General features: G+C 34.6%; 1 protein-coding gene across 1 annotated transcript in view; it reads left to right on the forward strand.

Annotated features, from left to right (window-relative positions):
- LOC150108897 (uncharacterized) overlaps positions 1-16384 on the forward strand; it is a 62799-nt gene extending 46415 nt beyond the window's left edge. The window contains exons 2-4 of the mRNA XM_090414458.1: positions 333-450; positions 9120-9245; positions 16132-16384. Of these exons, the coding sequence (XP_090270584.1) occupies positions 333-450; positions 9120-9245; positions 16132-16384 (497 nt within the window). The remainder of the gene's footprint in view (positions 1-332; positions 451-9119; positions 9246-16131) is intronic.
- The last annotated feature ends 561 nt before the right edge of the window (positions 16385-16945 follow it).

Genomic DNA, 16945 nt, shown 5'->3' on the forward strand with positions numbered 1-16945 from the left:
ATAATCCGAAAACATATGGAGGCGAAGGGTAGCATGAGTCACCCATTTTCTAGTATTGTTTGGAGATGATTAGCTAAAATCTGACGTATGAAGCGATATAATTAAAGACTGATGTCACTTAGGATCTACTAGGCTAATCATTTTTTACTTTTTCATTGCGAATCAGAATGTTTCATTAGAAATCTTCTACAATTTAATTTTATGAATTTAGTTTGAATATATCTGTGAAGTTAATGAAGACATTTTATCAAGACCAAAAACATAAATTTATTTAACAATTAAAACAGAATTATCTGACAATTTTTCGCCAAATGCGATTTATTTCTTTTCAGATTACCTAGAGCATGCTCCATGTTTTAAAGAAGTTTCAATGGATCAGTGTGGATTACATTTCCAGAGAATGTTAGATAATGCTGTTAATTCGCATGCTCACGATTCCCATATTTGTTGGTAAGTTACCTCGAAATGTATGCTTTCATTAACTGTTTTTATTTATGCTATTGCAAAAGGATAAACACTTCCTAAAATGCAGGAAAGCGCTTACCACTTTAATTGCACCATAATTATCTCCAATAATAAATAACTTCCAAAAACGTTCTTCAAGGTGTAAGTTATTTGTTTATCATATTAAATGAAATAAAGAGCTAAAAGGCTTCACTTCGGCGATGTAAAACTTATTTAAATTATAGGGGATATTTAATCCCACATTATTTCAAAGCCGAAGAAGAAACTCTAAGATAGAAATCAGAGAGTTTCATGCCGAATATAGCAAGCTATAAAAGTTCGGTAAGTCCAAACGTAAGCAAACACCTGGGGTTGTAAAATACCAGGAAACTAGTAGTAAAGGTGGAGAAAGCTAGGATTACTATTCTTAGTATTAACCGTAATGTAAAACTCATCCCCTAGGAGATGTATTGTTGGTTTCTAATATCGTTCATCCAACTTTATATTTGCTAGTTGTTGGTTTACCCCACATTCAAACACAAAGAAAATTTTTATTATACTGCGCCACTCTATGTTTGAAATTACACAATTATTATGAAGGAATCAAGCATCAAATAGCACTACAGGCCGATAATTTCTCAACTATATTTAGGGTTTCCTGCAAGATTCGTATTTTAATGATCGGTGCAATGAAACTGAAATTAGGCAAGCACAAGAATCAAGTTAAACGAGATATTTAATTCTCTCGCAAAATTATTCTTACATAAGAAACAAGAACTCTATTAAGATCGATACAATTAGAAAATAATTTATATATTCAATAAAGTATTAAGATTCTACTCAGCAGAGTGCATCATTTACTGATAGAACTTATATATATGATTTTCACAATTCACATCCATTAGGATTTCAACTTAGTTTCACTTTAAACAATATCAATATTCAGCAAAACATTCAAAAGTTAATTCTTTTTAGTCTCAGTGAAATATTCATAAACTTCAATTTATCAAACACTTAACAAGCATCATCAATATTTATCAGAGGATTAAAATGGTTCTTAAAAGGCTCAGTCTTGATTTTACATATACATAGTGAGATAACATATTCAAACACGAACTAATTCTTCAATGAAGTTTCTCACATTAGTTTCACAAGGAAATGTTTTATAATATCACTCATTCAAGCTTGACTAGCTGGCTCCAGCAACACAAAATTTGACCAAGTTCTCCGGACACAAGTTACTATTACACGTTAGTTATAGAATAGATATTCTTACCGGTATGATCATCAAAACTTGCAAATTATGGAAAACTCTTACAACACTTCTCGATAATCTTCCACTATAGGCAACACAAAACGTTTGGTATTCCTGAGTTTAATAACTTATTTGTTAAGATTGGAAAATGTATTTTCTTGCTCGTAATAACTTATCTTATGATAAATCTCGATCATATTATTATCCTTTCGCTCAGATAAATTCCTTTACAAGATGGCAGGAAACTATAAATAAATATGAGTTCGAAGTAAGATCCATTAAAATCGGAACACGTTTTCAAATCTTTATTATGTCGTACGATCCCAGGTTAGATCACATCTCACGACCTTCCAACACTCTCTCTCAATTTTCCTTCCGGTTCTTTTTTCCTCTATCTCATAATTCTTCTGCCTTTTCCCCACACAAACTTGTTTTTTTCTCCACTCGTTTAGTTTACAACGAAATTCCCATGTGATCATTGTACAGTTTCCCATGCTAAGGTACGCGCTATTTAAAAATAACTTAGTTTTCTGACGGCAACCAATCAAATCACATTAGCAAAGTCTGTTAGAATTACTTTCACTTTCAGTAACAACAAATAAAATGCATATACTGTATCACAGTTCACTTAGGATACATTTGCAAGTTACATAAAGAATTTATATAGAATAAAAAAAATTACAATTATTATTTCAATGGAAAAGTAACAGTAAGTGTTTAAATTACAATTTACTTAGGAGCAAACTTAGCTCAGGAAATACAATTCATGTTAAATCATGAATGAAGTATTAATAATCATAAAATTCTTCATTCACAATTTAACAGTATGGTGTTTTACATTAAGGGAGATAGGTCACTACCCAGACCAGTTTCAACTTTTATTGAGGTCTCATCAGTGAGTAGGACATCTCCTAGGGGATGAGTTTTACATTCGGGTTAATACTTAAAATAGTGATCCTAGCTTTATCCACCTTTACTACTAGTTGCTCGGTATTGTACTACCCCAGGTGTTTGCTTATGCTTGGACTCGCCGAACTTTTATAGCTTTCTGTATTCGGCATGAAACTCTCTGATTTCTATCTTAGAGTTTCTTATTCTTCTTTGAAATAATGTGGGATTAAATATCCCCTTAATTTAAATAATTTTTATCATATTTTTATTTTGGAAACTATTCACTTTTTCTACGAATAAATATTTCTGTTTTACTTTCTAGTTCCCTTTCAGGTATGTATGGTGTAACTGTTGATATTCATCATGAGAACATTGAGTTTGACATTTTATTATTTATTTATAATAAATGAATACATATTATTATTATTATTGTTGTTGTTGTTGTTGTTAAACTGCGTTAGCTGATTTATTATTATTATTATTATTATTATTATTATTATTATTATTATTATTATTATTATTATTAAATCACACGTATAGGATCAGCACACAGCAAAGAGGTACATGTAACCTGTGGAGTACCGCAAGGAGCTGTCCTATCTCCCATTCTATTTAACATATACACACACGACATAAGCCAACTCCCCCTAAAAAGTAAAATTTTCCAGTATGCAGACGACACTGCCATAGTATCCATTCACAACAATGCAAATATCGCTTACAAAAATATGCAACTCGACATCAATCAAATCACTAACTGATTAACCGAAAATGGCATATATATAAACCCCGGAAAAACAAAGCTAATGATATTCAAAAACCCCCACACCCTGCCCATAGAAACTAAATATCTCACTATCAAACATTCATCCTCCTATACACAAAGTGCAGAACCTAAAATCACAACCATCACACAGGTGAAAACAACATGCTACCTTGGACTTCACTTCGAAAGTTGGAATAGCCATACAAACTACCTACATACCAAGCTTAGGATAATAGCAAGCAAACTATACAGATTAAAAGACATTGCCCCAACCCAGATAAAAATACTAATCTATAAAGCATTATGTGAAAACATTTTAAGATATGCAATCACATCATACGCATTCTGCGCAGACTACAGACTTAACAGGCTACAATGGTTGCAGGATAAAATGATAAAACTGATATTCTGGGAACAACCCACTCTTATGCAGGAAGCACAGACAAAACACAAAATATTTAAGGTGAAACAATTACGCCACTACACAGTCATGTTAAAACACTACTACAGCCCAACATATAGAGTAACCAGAACAACATATCAAATAACAAGACCACAGTCAACAAACTACATAACATATAAGTACAACAATCACCACGGCAAAGCCACCCGAAACTTCTACGTACCTGACATGATAAACAAACTGCCGTTCGACAACAGAAACCTAGGAACATACAGAGAGCTGAAACAGGCACTATATAAATATTATAGCGAGAATGAAAATTAGAGCAATTTCCTGTTTCTCTCTCCCCCACCACACACACACACACACAAACCTATGATAACCCCCCCTCTCAAAAACTATCACTACAAGAACACAAAGTAACAAACACACCATGTCTAAATCCAACCCTATTTGCACAAAAAAAAAAAAAAAAAGTTAAACTGTAATAGCAGTCGAAGTCTTTCAAGCACGTACCAACAAACAGTAAAATCAACACCTGGCTTGTGACCAGTATAGGAACACAACCATGAAACCACCACTCTCTGTCATCTATTATCTTCCTCAGATAAGCTCAGCTAAGCTTCGAGGAAGAAAATTACTAACTTGCAAGTATCTGTTAATCACACTTGTAATGCGTTATAAATATTATATATATATAATTACTACAGCAACTATGTATGCAATTCATCTGAGACATAAAAAAAAAAATTCTGTATAATCCTTATAGTAAATACTGTAAATATTATTATTGTATGTAACTTATACTAAGACATAATAAAAAGTTTTTTTTTTAAAAAAAAAGATAATAATAATAATAATAATAATAATAATAATAATGTATATTCTAAATTCAAAAATTCTGTATAATCCTTATTGTAAATATTGTAAATATTATTATTGTATGTAATTTATACTGAGACATAATAAAATGTTTAAAAAAATTATTATTATTATTATTATTATTATTATTATTATTATTATTCACATAATTGATACTCAGTCAAAACAAGATATCGTTTAAACAACAATTTGACTGGTGACACAGAGCAATTCAGATTCCAGCTAAGAATCTAAGAATAGTCTATCAGGTAACGTCGTAAAATATGGACTGTTCCAAGTAATGCTGTTTTTGTAGGTCATATGGGATCACTTCGTTGATGTTTAATTGCTGTAAATAGTTGGATAGCTTCTTTGAAATTGCACCAAGTGCACCAATAACTATTGGGATGACTTTGGTGTGTTTAAGCCTCAGCCGGTCAACTTCGATTGCCAGATCTCGATATTTAGTAATTCTTTCCAGTTCTTTGTTGTTAATTTTATTAGCACCGAGTACTGCGATATCAATAACCTAAACCTGTCGATGTTCGATAATTGGGATGTCAGGTCTATTGTGTTCCAAATGCCGATCAGTTTGTATTCTAAAGTCCCAGAGAATTTTTGCTGTTTCGTTTTCCAATAGTGTCATTATTTTATGCTGCCACCAGTTATCAGAAGTAGGAAAGCCATATTTTTTTGCGTTTTTATTACTACTACTACTACATTAACCATAGATTTCATCAACCTATACATGTCCTTAGATTTTCAAAGTTAATCATATTTTTTCGTCGTCAGTGTTTCGCACTGTATTATCATAAATACATAAAAAAATCGTCTAATATATTTTATTCCCCAAATGGAGTAGGCGAAGCCGTTTAGCCGTAAATAACTAGATTTCCTCAACATGCAGTGGATTTCGTCAACTTGCATGTCCTTAGATTTCCGAAAAGTAAGTTACAACTAAACGGCTTCGCCGACTCCCTCCGGGAGAATGGAATGCGTTAGACAATTTATTTATTTATTTATAATAATAATGTTGAAAACTGGTAATAAAAAAATCATAGTAAGAATACGGACTTCGGAACACTATGTCTTAGAATATCTATATTTAGACCTAATATACTTTCTGTTGACTAAAACTGAACATTTCATATAAATTAACAAACTATTTGACTCTCCAATTTATGATTGCTCTATAGTCCAATGTTGAATGAGAAACCTAGTTCAACATTAGGTAGTTAGTCACTACGCGTTCGTTTTATATTCTGATAGCATTCATTTTAAAGCCGATTTCTTCTCCCTGATGAATTAAAGGATAAACCCAATTAATTAAATCAAACAGTGGTTACTGTTTGATTAAATATGTAAGCGAGAACACTTCTCGTAAGTTGCGATTCCAAGGATGGACAGCTTTAAAAGTTGCAATCAGAGCTCTTCCTCATGCAGAGACAGAATTGCAATTTCTAAAATTGCAAAAGCATGTCAAAGTGGTCAATTGGTGCTATCCACAACCTCTTATGTGAATAACGAGATGGTATCACTGACCCACTGAAATACCATATTGGCTTCTCTAGCAACTGAAAATAAATTATAATGAATTCATGGATTACTTATGGTTTTCGGAAGAAAATCTTTACAAACGCTGTATAAAAGCAGCTGACCGACCTTCGTTTCAAAGACTTATAAAAGTTCTTTGCATCCTAGACAGAATTCAAACCAAGCTTTTCCAACATGAAGGCAATGTCTATACCAACTGAGCTACTGAAGGCTATGAAACTAGTGAATCATGTATGCTCTTCTGGAAGGTTTATTTGTTTTGTTGGCTGAAAAATCAGAGTTGTTTTTTTTTAATTTTTTATTATTTTTTTTGAAGAAACCCTTACCGCTTCATGTGAGATAGGCTTACCCAACTTCAGATGAAAAAAACACTTATAACAGTTTATAAAGGATCGTATCTTTTCAACCAAAGAGCATCGCTGATACCGACTGTAGTAAATTGGCTCACTCAACAATGCAAAATACTCATCAGCAAACTAAGTGGTAAGTGGGTTTGGTCTCTTCCACTGTAAATAAATTTTAAGAATTAATTTTTCCAGTTCTTTACTCAAAATATTCGTCCAGTAATACCAAAATAGGTATTACTGCATAATGCTACTTTTTAATGGCAATTACTTTTTTTTTCCTTTTTGTCATCGTTTCTCTAGCTTTTATGTTCATTTTCATAACACTGCAAGTGTAATCAAAAATTTTGTAGCAGTTTGAAATTTAATTGGTAGCTTGTTTATATTCAACTGTCTGGCAGACTATCTGTGTTCATAAGACTCCAACTAAATAGAATTTGATGAAGTTTGATATCGATGAATCTTTTACTAAAATGTGTCGGGCAATCTCCTCACTAATTCATTTAAATATTTAGCAAAAATTTCGAAATAATAAAAACTAATATATTAAAAATGACAATAAATAAACTGCATGTAGAAATTAAGCCATAAACGGCTCTAAGTTCAATTGCTGTGATAATGAATAATGTGGTTAAATAGGCCTGTATAGCTCAGTGGAAGTGGCGCTTGAAGTCAGACTTAAGTTCATGTCTAGTCGCCGACTGGAGGAACTTTTTCTAACCCTTTCTTCGATCGATTCCCAAGTTAGTCAATCTCTGGCATGGGCAAGCGGGTTTTTCATCCTGTAAACTCAAGAAAATCGACCGTAGTACCCACATTATTTCAGACAGTAACATATCTTGTTAGGGTTAGGTACCAAGAGATGGCAGCACTTGTTTGCCAGCTTCGTCATCGGTGGCTGCTATAATTAGTGATAGACATGAGCAAGCTATCTCTGATTGGCTACTGGTGGAGATTGAACTGCCTACTCAGTCTCCAAAAGCTAGATAAGGTATAAAGGCCTCGCCTACTCCTTATAAGGGAATAAAAGGTGTTAGCCGATTTTTTTTAAAAGATGCTACGCTGTTTATTGTTTGTTTGTCGATTCACGCGATCCACTAATTTACCAATGTGGTCATCGGCAATGAAGTACTATTTTTCTAACAGAGAAATTTAAAATACGTTGACAACGTGTTTTAAATAGCAAGGAGGTATTAGTGGAAGTGCAGGATCTGGCATCTGAAAACTACAAAATCCTTTGCACGTTGGATTCTTATCTCACAGATACCAAATGTGGATGAATGATCTGTAATTATTATTATCTTACTTCAAATGATGGCTGATTCAGTTTGATACAATAAAATATTTCCTAATCCAAAGAATATATATATACCTATTTTGTAGTTTTAGTTTCTCTCTTTATAAGTAAGTTACCAAGATGATTTGAGACTCATACCAACATGTAACATGAAAAATTGTGGGTGTGTAGCGCAGTCAGAATTTTTAATTAGAAGATCTAAGACCTGAGTTCACTTCCTGCGGTCTAGAATGCAAGAAAGTTATAACAGTTTTTAGAAAGATCATATATGGTTTTCCTTTTGGAAACTCGACGGTTCCTGCCTGCCTCTCCCCAAAATTGACATTAGAACATACCAAATTTATATATATTATACATTTATCTCATAATTTTAGTTGCTTTGATGCAATTTAAATAATTATTTCACTAAAGTTGGACTTAAAAGATTATACAAAACGTTACTTCAAACTTTATATAGTCTGAATTTTTTTTCTCTGATTTTCCAGGAAAAAATCAAATAAAAACACTAAGCACTCTTCCAGAGTTTATGCAGCGTGATAACTTGGTGGAGTTTTAGAGGGAACAAAACTCTTATTGTTTTTTTAGAAAATCGAATCCCTTGGATGAACTCAAGACTGCCTATTTATAAGAAAACCAAGATCGATCTGATTATCTTATAATAAGTAACCTTAATCTGCGTGAGAAACTACTTTCCTAGACATACGCATTGTAGTTTCGATTTTAATGACAGTCCCACTTAAGAAATGTTGAAACCCGTGAGTCAAACGTCATATAGTCAGGGCTCCCTGAGTAATAAGCAAATATGTTCTCTTATATATGACTTCCGGCCGATTAACAAAGTAGTGATATGACACTGAGTGAGAAGGAAATCTTCTACTATCTAAAGATTTCACAAATATCTAAAGAATTCTCAAACTTCATAAAAATTTCATTGCCATATTGGAATTGGAACCTAGTGTTGTGGGATGATGTAATTACATGAGATTGGAGTTAATTTGGGAGCTAATGATGTCTTACAAGGATTATAATATAATTTAATCATTAAATTTATTTCATCTTACACTAAATAAAACTTTTTTAGATTGTTATTAAAATTTATAAAAGCAAAACAAAACAAATATTCTTTCCTTTTTTTCTCTTGGAATATATTTTCATAGTATAAAATTTATTCAGTTTTTCACATATGACATCAACAACCTGGTAAACGTTTTCCATTACAAGTTAGGTATTTTTAATCAGTAAACTGTTATACTCGTTTGTTGATGGGGTAGTTTATTGATACATTCCTAATTTAATTCTTACAGTGCTTATAACAGATTTGAAAAGTGCGTTCGGGATCCATTGAAACAACGTTGTGGTAATTCGGCACGAAACCTTATGGACCATTCAATGGCATTTTTGGGAACTCATTGTGGAAAAGTGTCTACCGTGTAAGTATTAAATTAAGAAGAAGAAAGAGTCAGAGAGAGAGAGAGAGAGAGAGAGAGAGAGAGTGGAGTGAGAAGAATAAGTTGAAGTACAATATTCCATTCTGTTTTATAATACCCAACTCTTAATGTTTTCTATATCAGACAGGGAGGTGCGAGCCGGATTTTACTTCACAAGGTGGTGAATAGTTTAAAAGTAATACAAAATTGTTGTTTTAATTTTTATGAAACTTATTTGTTATATGATATTGATGACACAATCGTATGTTTTACATTGTTTATGAAGAGAGACAACCGATGTTTTACAGAAAATTGCATGAATTGTATAATTTATTTTAGATCATTTACTCAGCACCAACAAACTGTTTTACAAGCATTTCTGAATCTGAAACATCGAATGAATAAACGGCAGAATTTGATTCTTTCAAGGTGGTTTCGATATTAGTTTTCAAGAGAAAATAACTAATAGGAATTGTATTGTATACTCCAATAAACGTTAGATGGTTTGATCCTAGAATTAGGAAAGGATTCGCTCTGTAAATTGAGATTGTTATGTTATTATTAAGGTGGATTGGATTGAGGACAGTTTCTGTCGCTTCAACAGTTTTTTCAAACTCATCATATTATCTAAATTGTTTTCTTATTTATTCCAAATCACTGGGTGACTGGTGTGGATTCTTCATTGTCAGTGTTAGTAGAATCCAGAACGTGTTGTGAGTAGGTAGAGCGACATCTCTGGTTCTGCCATAGGTCATGTCTCTAACATGCTCCCTTATACATAGTTCAGTAGGTTTTTACGGTCAGACCAAAAATGCGCATATGCAGTTACATCAAAGGCGAACAAGCGCGTATGCCTCTCTCTCTCTCTCTCTCTCTCTCTCTCTCTCGAAGCATTATTATCTATTAAAATGTTTTAAACTGTTTTAGGTACCCGTATTTGCCGACGTATAAGACGCACTTTTTTCTTTGAAAATAGGTCTAAAAAACAGGGTGCGTCTCAGTGGCGGTCCAAACATAAGCACTGCGACACTGCAGCACCCCCAAGTAAAAAAATGAAAAAAATTAAATTTTGTTTGTGTTTATAAATAATAACAATGCTTACAACATTATATAAATGCAATACATGTTAAAGGTTACAGCTTATGTTTTGACATTGATTGAATAGTTAATAATTGAAATTGTTCGATTAACGCTTTAGATTACGAAACAAATGCACTGCGATCTAACGCCACTTTAACCTTTCACCTTTGTGGCTGGATGGATCTCATTCCCTTGGATTATAATCCCTTCATCTCTATGAAAAATGGCTTAAATTAATGAGAATTTATCGAGCACCTGGCTCACCCATTTTAGGGCAGTGTGGGAGCGTCTGTACCGATGAGCAGAGCCGCTTTCGGACGCTTGCGTTTCCACCTATCGTTTTCATCGTAGTTAGATGACTCTCGAATGAGTTGATTGGGATTACTAGCTGCTTTGGTGAAATATGTAATGGCAGTATCACGAAGAAACATGTGAATATCAGGAATGTCAGCGTCTCGGTGGAGGAGAGCATTCCTGACAAACCACGGAGCATTGACTATACGGAGACATTTGTTCTGGATGACCCATAGCTTTTTGATGTTGCTAGGAGCGGTGTGACCCCAAGTCGGTGATCCATAAGTTAATGTGGTCTAATGATGGTTTTGTAGATCCGTAGTTTGTTTTCGGTGCCGACACAGCTTCTTCGGTTGAGAAGAGAGTAAAGTTGCATAATTGCAGAGTTTGCCTTGCTGCAGGCATAATCGATGTGAGAGTCAAAGTTGAGGCGGTTGTCCAGTTGAATACCTAAATATTTGGTGCTGGATTTCCATGGAATAGTTGTGTTGAAAAGTTTGACTTCTCCGTAGTGGGATGCCTTCCATCTTGCGAAGAGAATGGCAGTACTTTTGTCGGCATTCACAGCTATTCTCCATTTCCTGAGCCATTTTTCTAGGTTTGTTGCTGCGGTTTGTAAGCGCGGTGTAGCTAAGTTCGGCCTGAGAGATCTACTCAAAATTGCCATGTCATCCACATAACATGCTGTGGTGGTTGATGTCGTGTTAGGGGCGTCAGCAACGAAGATGTTAAAAAGCAGCGGAGAGAGCAACGAGCCTTGAGGAATACCTGCAGTGATTCTTTTCAAAGAGGATTTGAGTCCTCTCAACTTGACCTGAAATTTCTTTTTTTTTTTAGAAAGGAGTCGATAAGTTTGATAAGGCAGAGCAGAACGTTGGCCATAAATAATTTATAGATGAGGCCTTTGTGCCAAACCTTATCAAAGGCTTTTGCTACATCCAGAAAAACAGCTCCTGTATGTTGTCGCCAATTGAATCCAGTAGTGAGGAATTCGACCAGCCTGTGAACTTGTGTAGTACTGTGCCCGGTTCGAAACCCAAACTGCTCTTTCAGTATTGTATCGTTTTTGTTCACCACATCTTGAAGTCGATTGAGGATGATTTTTTCTGCAATTTTTCCCAAGCATGAAAGGAGACCGATGGGTCTATAACTTTGCGGTAACTGAGGCGCTTTTCCCGGCTTATGAATGAAGATTATATCTGCTTGTTTCCATCGGGTTGGAAAATAGTTTAGTCTGAGTATTGCATTTATGATTGCTACCAAATGCATGACAGCTTAGTGCGGAAGGGCCTTGATTGTTTTGTTGTTCATTTCATCTGGGCCAGGAGCTTTTTTGTTGTTAAGCTTCCTAATGATTGAGAAGACCTCTTTAGGCGAGGTGAGACAGATATTTTCACGGTTGTTAGGCTGCTGGAGTACGGACTCGACGGTGAATTTTCTCTATGAAGACCAAATCCTCATGCGCATAATTAGGACTGCAGTGAAGTTGAAGAGCTTCAGGGAGGGCTTCTGCCTTTTCATCGTCCCTATAAACTATACCTCTTTCTCCGTGAATGGACTGGATATTGGAACTGTCCATACGGAGAGCCTTTGCCAACTTCCACAAGGAGTTATCTTCAGTTTTCAGGGAACAAAGTTTTCTTTCCCATTGTTGATTTCTGTGATCTTTTAGCGCATAGCGAAGTAAGTTTGATGCTCTGTTCAGCTCTTGGCGGTGTGAGGGGATAGCATGTTATGAAAGCGACATCTGATTTTATTTTTGTTTCTAATTAGAGCAAGGATTTCTTCTGGAAGTAGGTTTACTTAAGCTGCAGTGGAAATAGAAGAGGCTGCAGTTAAGCTACTTTGAATTTTGCTTTCCAGGTTGTTGACTGCTGCATCAATTTCTTCACAGGTGGAAATATTCGGCACTGAATCCATGATAGTATTGTAGCCTTGAATTTTGTGAAATTAGTAGATGACTGACTGGGAATAAGTTCCGGCCTCTCCCAGTTTTAGAAGTACTGGGTTGTGACCCGAACTGAGGTCGTTAACTACTTGCAGCTGGAATTGATGAAATGTGTTTTTGATTATGGCTATATCTAATACATCGGCCTGCCGTGTGTTCCATAGTATGTTGGTTCAGTCCGGCCTGCGATGATAATATTTCTCAGCTTAGCAAAATTGTGAAGGAATTTTCCGTTGTAATTGGCACACCTGCTATTCCATAAGGGATGTTTTGAGTTTAGATCACCTGCTACTATTGTTGCTTCCGTAGCGTCTAGTAGCTGAGAAAGATCAGAGGATAGCAGAGTTCTGCCTGGCGGGTTATAAATGGGATATATTTTTAAGATGCCTGCATTAATAGTGTAAATTTCTATGCCAGTTGATTGATTTTTTCCAGATTAGTTGTAGGAATCTTTTTTATCTCATTGTAACGGATGTTTTTCTTGATAAAGATTGCAGTACCTCCACCTCTGGCATTAGGTCTGTCATTTCTAACTAAAGAGTAATTTCTTAGCTTGGGATTATCACAGGGCCACAGATAGGTCTCATTAACTAACAGGATATCAATTTTGTAGTTGGCAGCAAATTCTTGGAGTTCTAGAATGTTGTTGCTGAGTCCATTAACATTCCAGAATGCGACCTGCATAGAATTTATTGTGATGGCCGGATTATCCATTAATCAATGAGAATATGACTTGGGTATTTATAAGAAATCTGTTTGTGTCAGCCTGGTTTGGATTTGACTTGCTAAAAGCTGATAGCATTTCTCCCAAAATGGCAGCAAGCATTGCAGCTGAGTTTTGACTGCTTGGTATGGTTTCTGCCGATTTGTTACATGAGGAAACTACAGAGGCATATGATTTATCAGGTGTAATAGCCTGCACTTTAATTTCCGGTTCAAGTTGTGTGACTCGCTTCTGAGTGGACAGGGCTACTGTTTCCTTAGTCCTTGTCAGGTTAGATGGGTGGAGCGAACAGCCCTTGTAGTTAGCTGGATGTGGGCCGCCACAGTTGGCACACTTAGCAGGAGTGGTTCTTGGCTTGGCACATGTATGCGAGGGATGATTATTTCCGCACTTTACACATTTGTAATTCCGCCCTACAAAGCGGAATTACAAATTCTGTCCATGACCATACTTTTTCCAACGATGGCATTGTCCGGCGGATGTCTTCCTTCTGATGGGTTCAGTCTTGATAACCAAGTTGCGATCTAACGCCAATATTCGTTTGCCCTTGTCATTTGCACGTTACATCATTCCCAACTGTAACTGCTCACGCGGCAGTGTATTTTTAGTATGCTTATGCGCCTTATTTCTGTGAGATATGAAACGTTTATTTTTGGTGCATGTGCGTGTGGAACTATTTTTTGCAAATCTTATTTTATTTTGTTAAAATAACATATAATTATTTTTTATTATAGATACAAGGCTGAATTATGACGAGTGTCACTGTTGAAAATATGAAAAGAATAATATTTTTTTCAATTATCGTTACATAAAACAAATGCACTGCGATCTTCGTTTGCTGTTGTTGCCTGTTACGTCATTAGATACACCGCCGCATGGGCAGTGTATCTTATGCCTGCGCTCGTTATTTCTGTGAGATATGAAACGTTTATTATTGGCGCGTGTTTGTGGTGAAGTATTTTTTTGTAAATCTTATTTTATTTTATTTAAATTAAGGGGATATTAATTCTCACATTGTTTTAAAACCGAATAAGAAACTCAAAGATCGGCATGAATATAGTAACTCAAAGTTACTATATTCATGCAAAATATAGTAACTATAAACGTATCGGCGACTACTAGCGTAAGCTAAAGTACCTAGTACAAACTAGGGCAACTCGTAGCACAGGTGGAGAAAGTTCTGATCTATATTCTTAGTATTTTCTATAATGTAAAACCCATCTCCTAGGAGATGTTTGATGTTATACATTATGGTGGGAGGTCACTACCCAGACCGGTTTCGATCTTTATTGAGATCTCATCAGTGAGTAGCTAGACCAAAGTATAATACTAAGGCTATAGTGAAAAGAACTTATATGCTCTGCTATACGAGTTGTCAAAAAGGTGCACCCATAAATTATTTAAAATATAAAGAGCCAATAGGCTCTTTAGGCGTTTATAGTTATTATATTCGGCATGAAACTCTTTGATTCCTATCTTTGAGTTTCTTATTCGGTTTTAAAACAATGTGGGAATTAATATCCTCTTAATTTAAATAATGTTTACATCGCCGAAATGAAGCTTATTGGCTCTTTATATTTTAAATAATTTATGGGTTCACCTTTTTGATAACTCGTATAGCAGAGTATATAAGTTCTTTTCACTATAGCCTTAATAAACAAAAAATACAGATACAAGGCTGAATTATGACGAGTGTCACTGTTGAAAATATGAAAAGAATTATATTTTTCCAATTATAGTTACACGAAACAAATGCACTGCGATCTAATGCCGATATTCGTTATTTACTGCATATACAAATTTTTTTTTTTTTTTTTTTTTTTGGTATATACAGCATCCCCACTTAAATTTTCACCGGCCGCCACTGGTGCGTCTTATGCGCCGATACTCAGTTTTTTTATTACTTCCATTATTTCTGGAAATTTTCTCTGTTCCGAGTTACGCGATTTCTTTCTTGCTTCCTTGCGGTGTGTGCGAGCATTCCAGTTAAGTAGAGTTTAGTGGATGCGCATGCGCTGTCATCGACGATCACAGCTGTGTTCCTGTTCGTTTAAACTTTTCAATTGTTTTCGCGGTTGTTGTGAACGGTGATAAATTTCTGCCATTAAATTTTCTTTAAATTTCTTGGCAAATTATGGCTGAAAAACGTCGGAATTGCTACAATATTGCATACAAGCTACGTGTGATTGCGTATGCTAAAGAACATGGAAACAGGACTGCAGAGAGGCAGCCCTGTTTCCATGATTTTGAGGTTACGCCATCAAGAAGAAGCCTAGCATTTCGCAAGTTTGTGAGTGGGTCAAAGCTTCATGGGATGCTGTGAAAACTGATACAGTGGTTAAATCATTTAAGAAGTGTGGCATTAGTAATGCACTGGATGGTACAGAGGACAATTTGTTGTATGAGGACTCAGATTCTGATTTAGAAGAGGTTTCAAGTGTTTCTTCATTTAGCTCTGGAGATGAATTTCTGGGTTTTGATGAAGAAGATTAAAAGGTGCGTACTCTTTCCTAGTTAGATTAGTATTTGTTGAAAGTAGACCTACTTATTACTTTATATTTGAAATACTGTAAATTCATTATAACATTCAATGATAAAGTTTTTTTCCTAAAAAATGTGTGCAAAAAAGGTGGGGCGTCTTATACAACGGAAAATACGGTATTTTTTCTTATTTAAATATTTAAAATAACAGAAAATATTATGTTACTTTCATTAATATTATATTATATTATATTATATTATATTATATTATATTATATTATATTATATTATATTTTACTAAAATGCTTTTACAGTTCGGTCCTGTGTATAGAAATTTTATTGATCTACTGTTTCTTATTTAGACTGGACGTGGATGGTAACTGCATGGCACCAAAATTGCCTGGGAGAATTCCTACAGCACCTCCTTCTACAACTGTGTTTAGAGTAAATTCACGTTTTACTACGCAGCGCCCTTGGACCCATAGGACAGTTATTTATCCGCTTCCAGCTACGGAACACAGCAGAAAACTATCCTCTGCAGCGGCAACTGTTCATTCTTATATTTGGATGATTCTCACATTTGGCATGTTTAATATAATCATGTCCTGTTCTTAAAGGGCATTTGTAATTTGGGGGTAATAATATTTCATCTTTTCTTTTCTATCTCAACCGAATGTCGAAAGTTATAATTTTTTAGCAATAGAAAATCATATTTCAAAACAATGAACTATTCAAATTAAAAAAAAAAAATTACATATTCAGAGTGAAAATGCAGCAACTGTAGTTTATTTTGTTGATGTGATCAGATTAATTAAAACTGAAAATCATACTGTTCGTTTTGGGTTTAGTTTTTTACATTTATTTACTTTTTTTAAGCATCGAAGTTAGCAGTATTAAATACTCATGTGTAGCTGTGGACAGTGGCGTAAGAACGCTATAGCATATAGCATTGGAGCAGTTACCATAGGTGCCAATGACAGGATGTTTTATAAATTATCGGAATTGCCACACTAAAAATAAATAAATAATAAAATTAAATTAAAAAAGGCACTCGGGAATTAAATAAGACCCATTGAAATCAGACACCGATGAGAACTTGAACATAAGCATAACAGTACTCACCGACTTATGTAAGTTAATTGCAGGTGAAGTGCCTTTGAGCTCTACATAAAATGA

The sequence above is a fragment of the Typopeltis vanoorti genome, chromosome 2 (assembly GCF_054136105.1).
Source record: "Typopeltis vanoorti isolate ZY-2024b chromosome 2, IOZ_Tvanoo_1.0, whole genome shotgun sequence".
In the NCBI taxonomy this organism is placed as follows: Eukaryota; Metazoa; Arthropoda; class Arachnida; order Uropygi; family Thelyphonidae; genus Typopeltis; species Typopeltis vanoorti.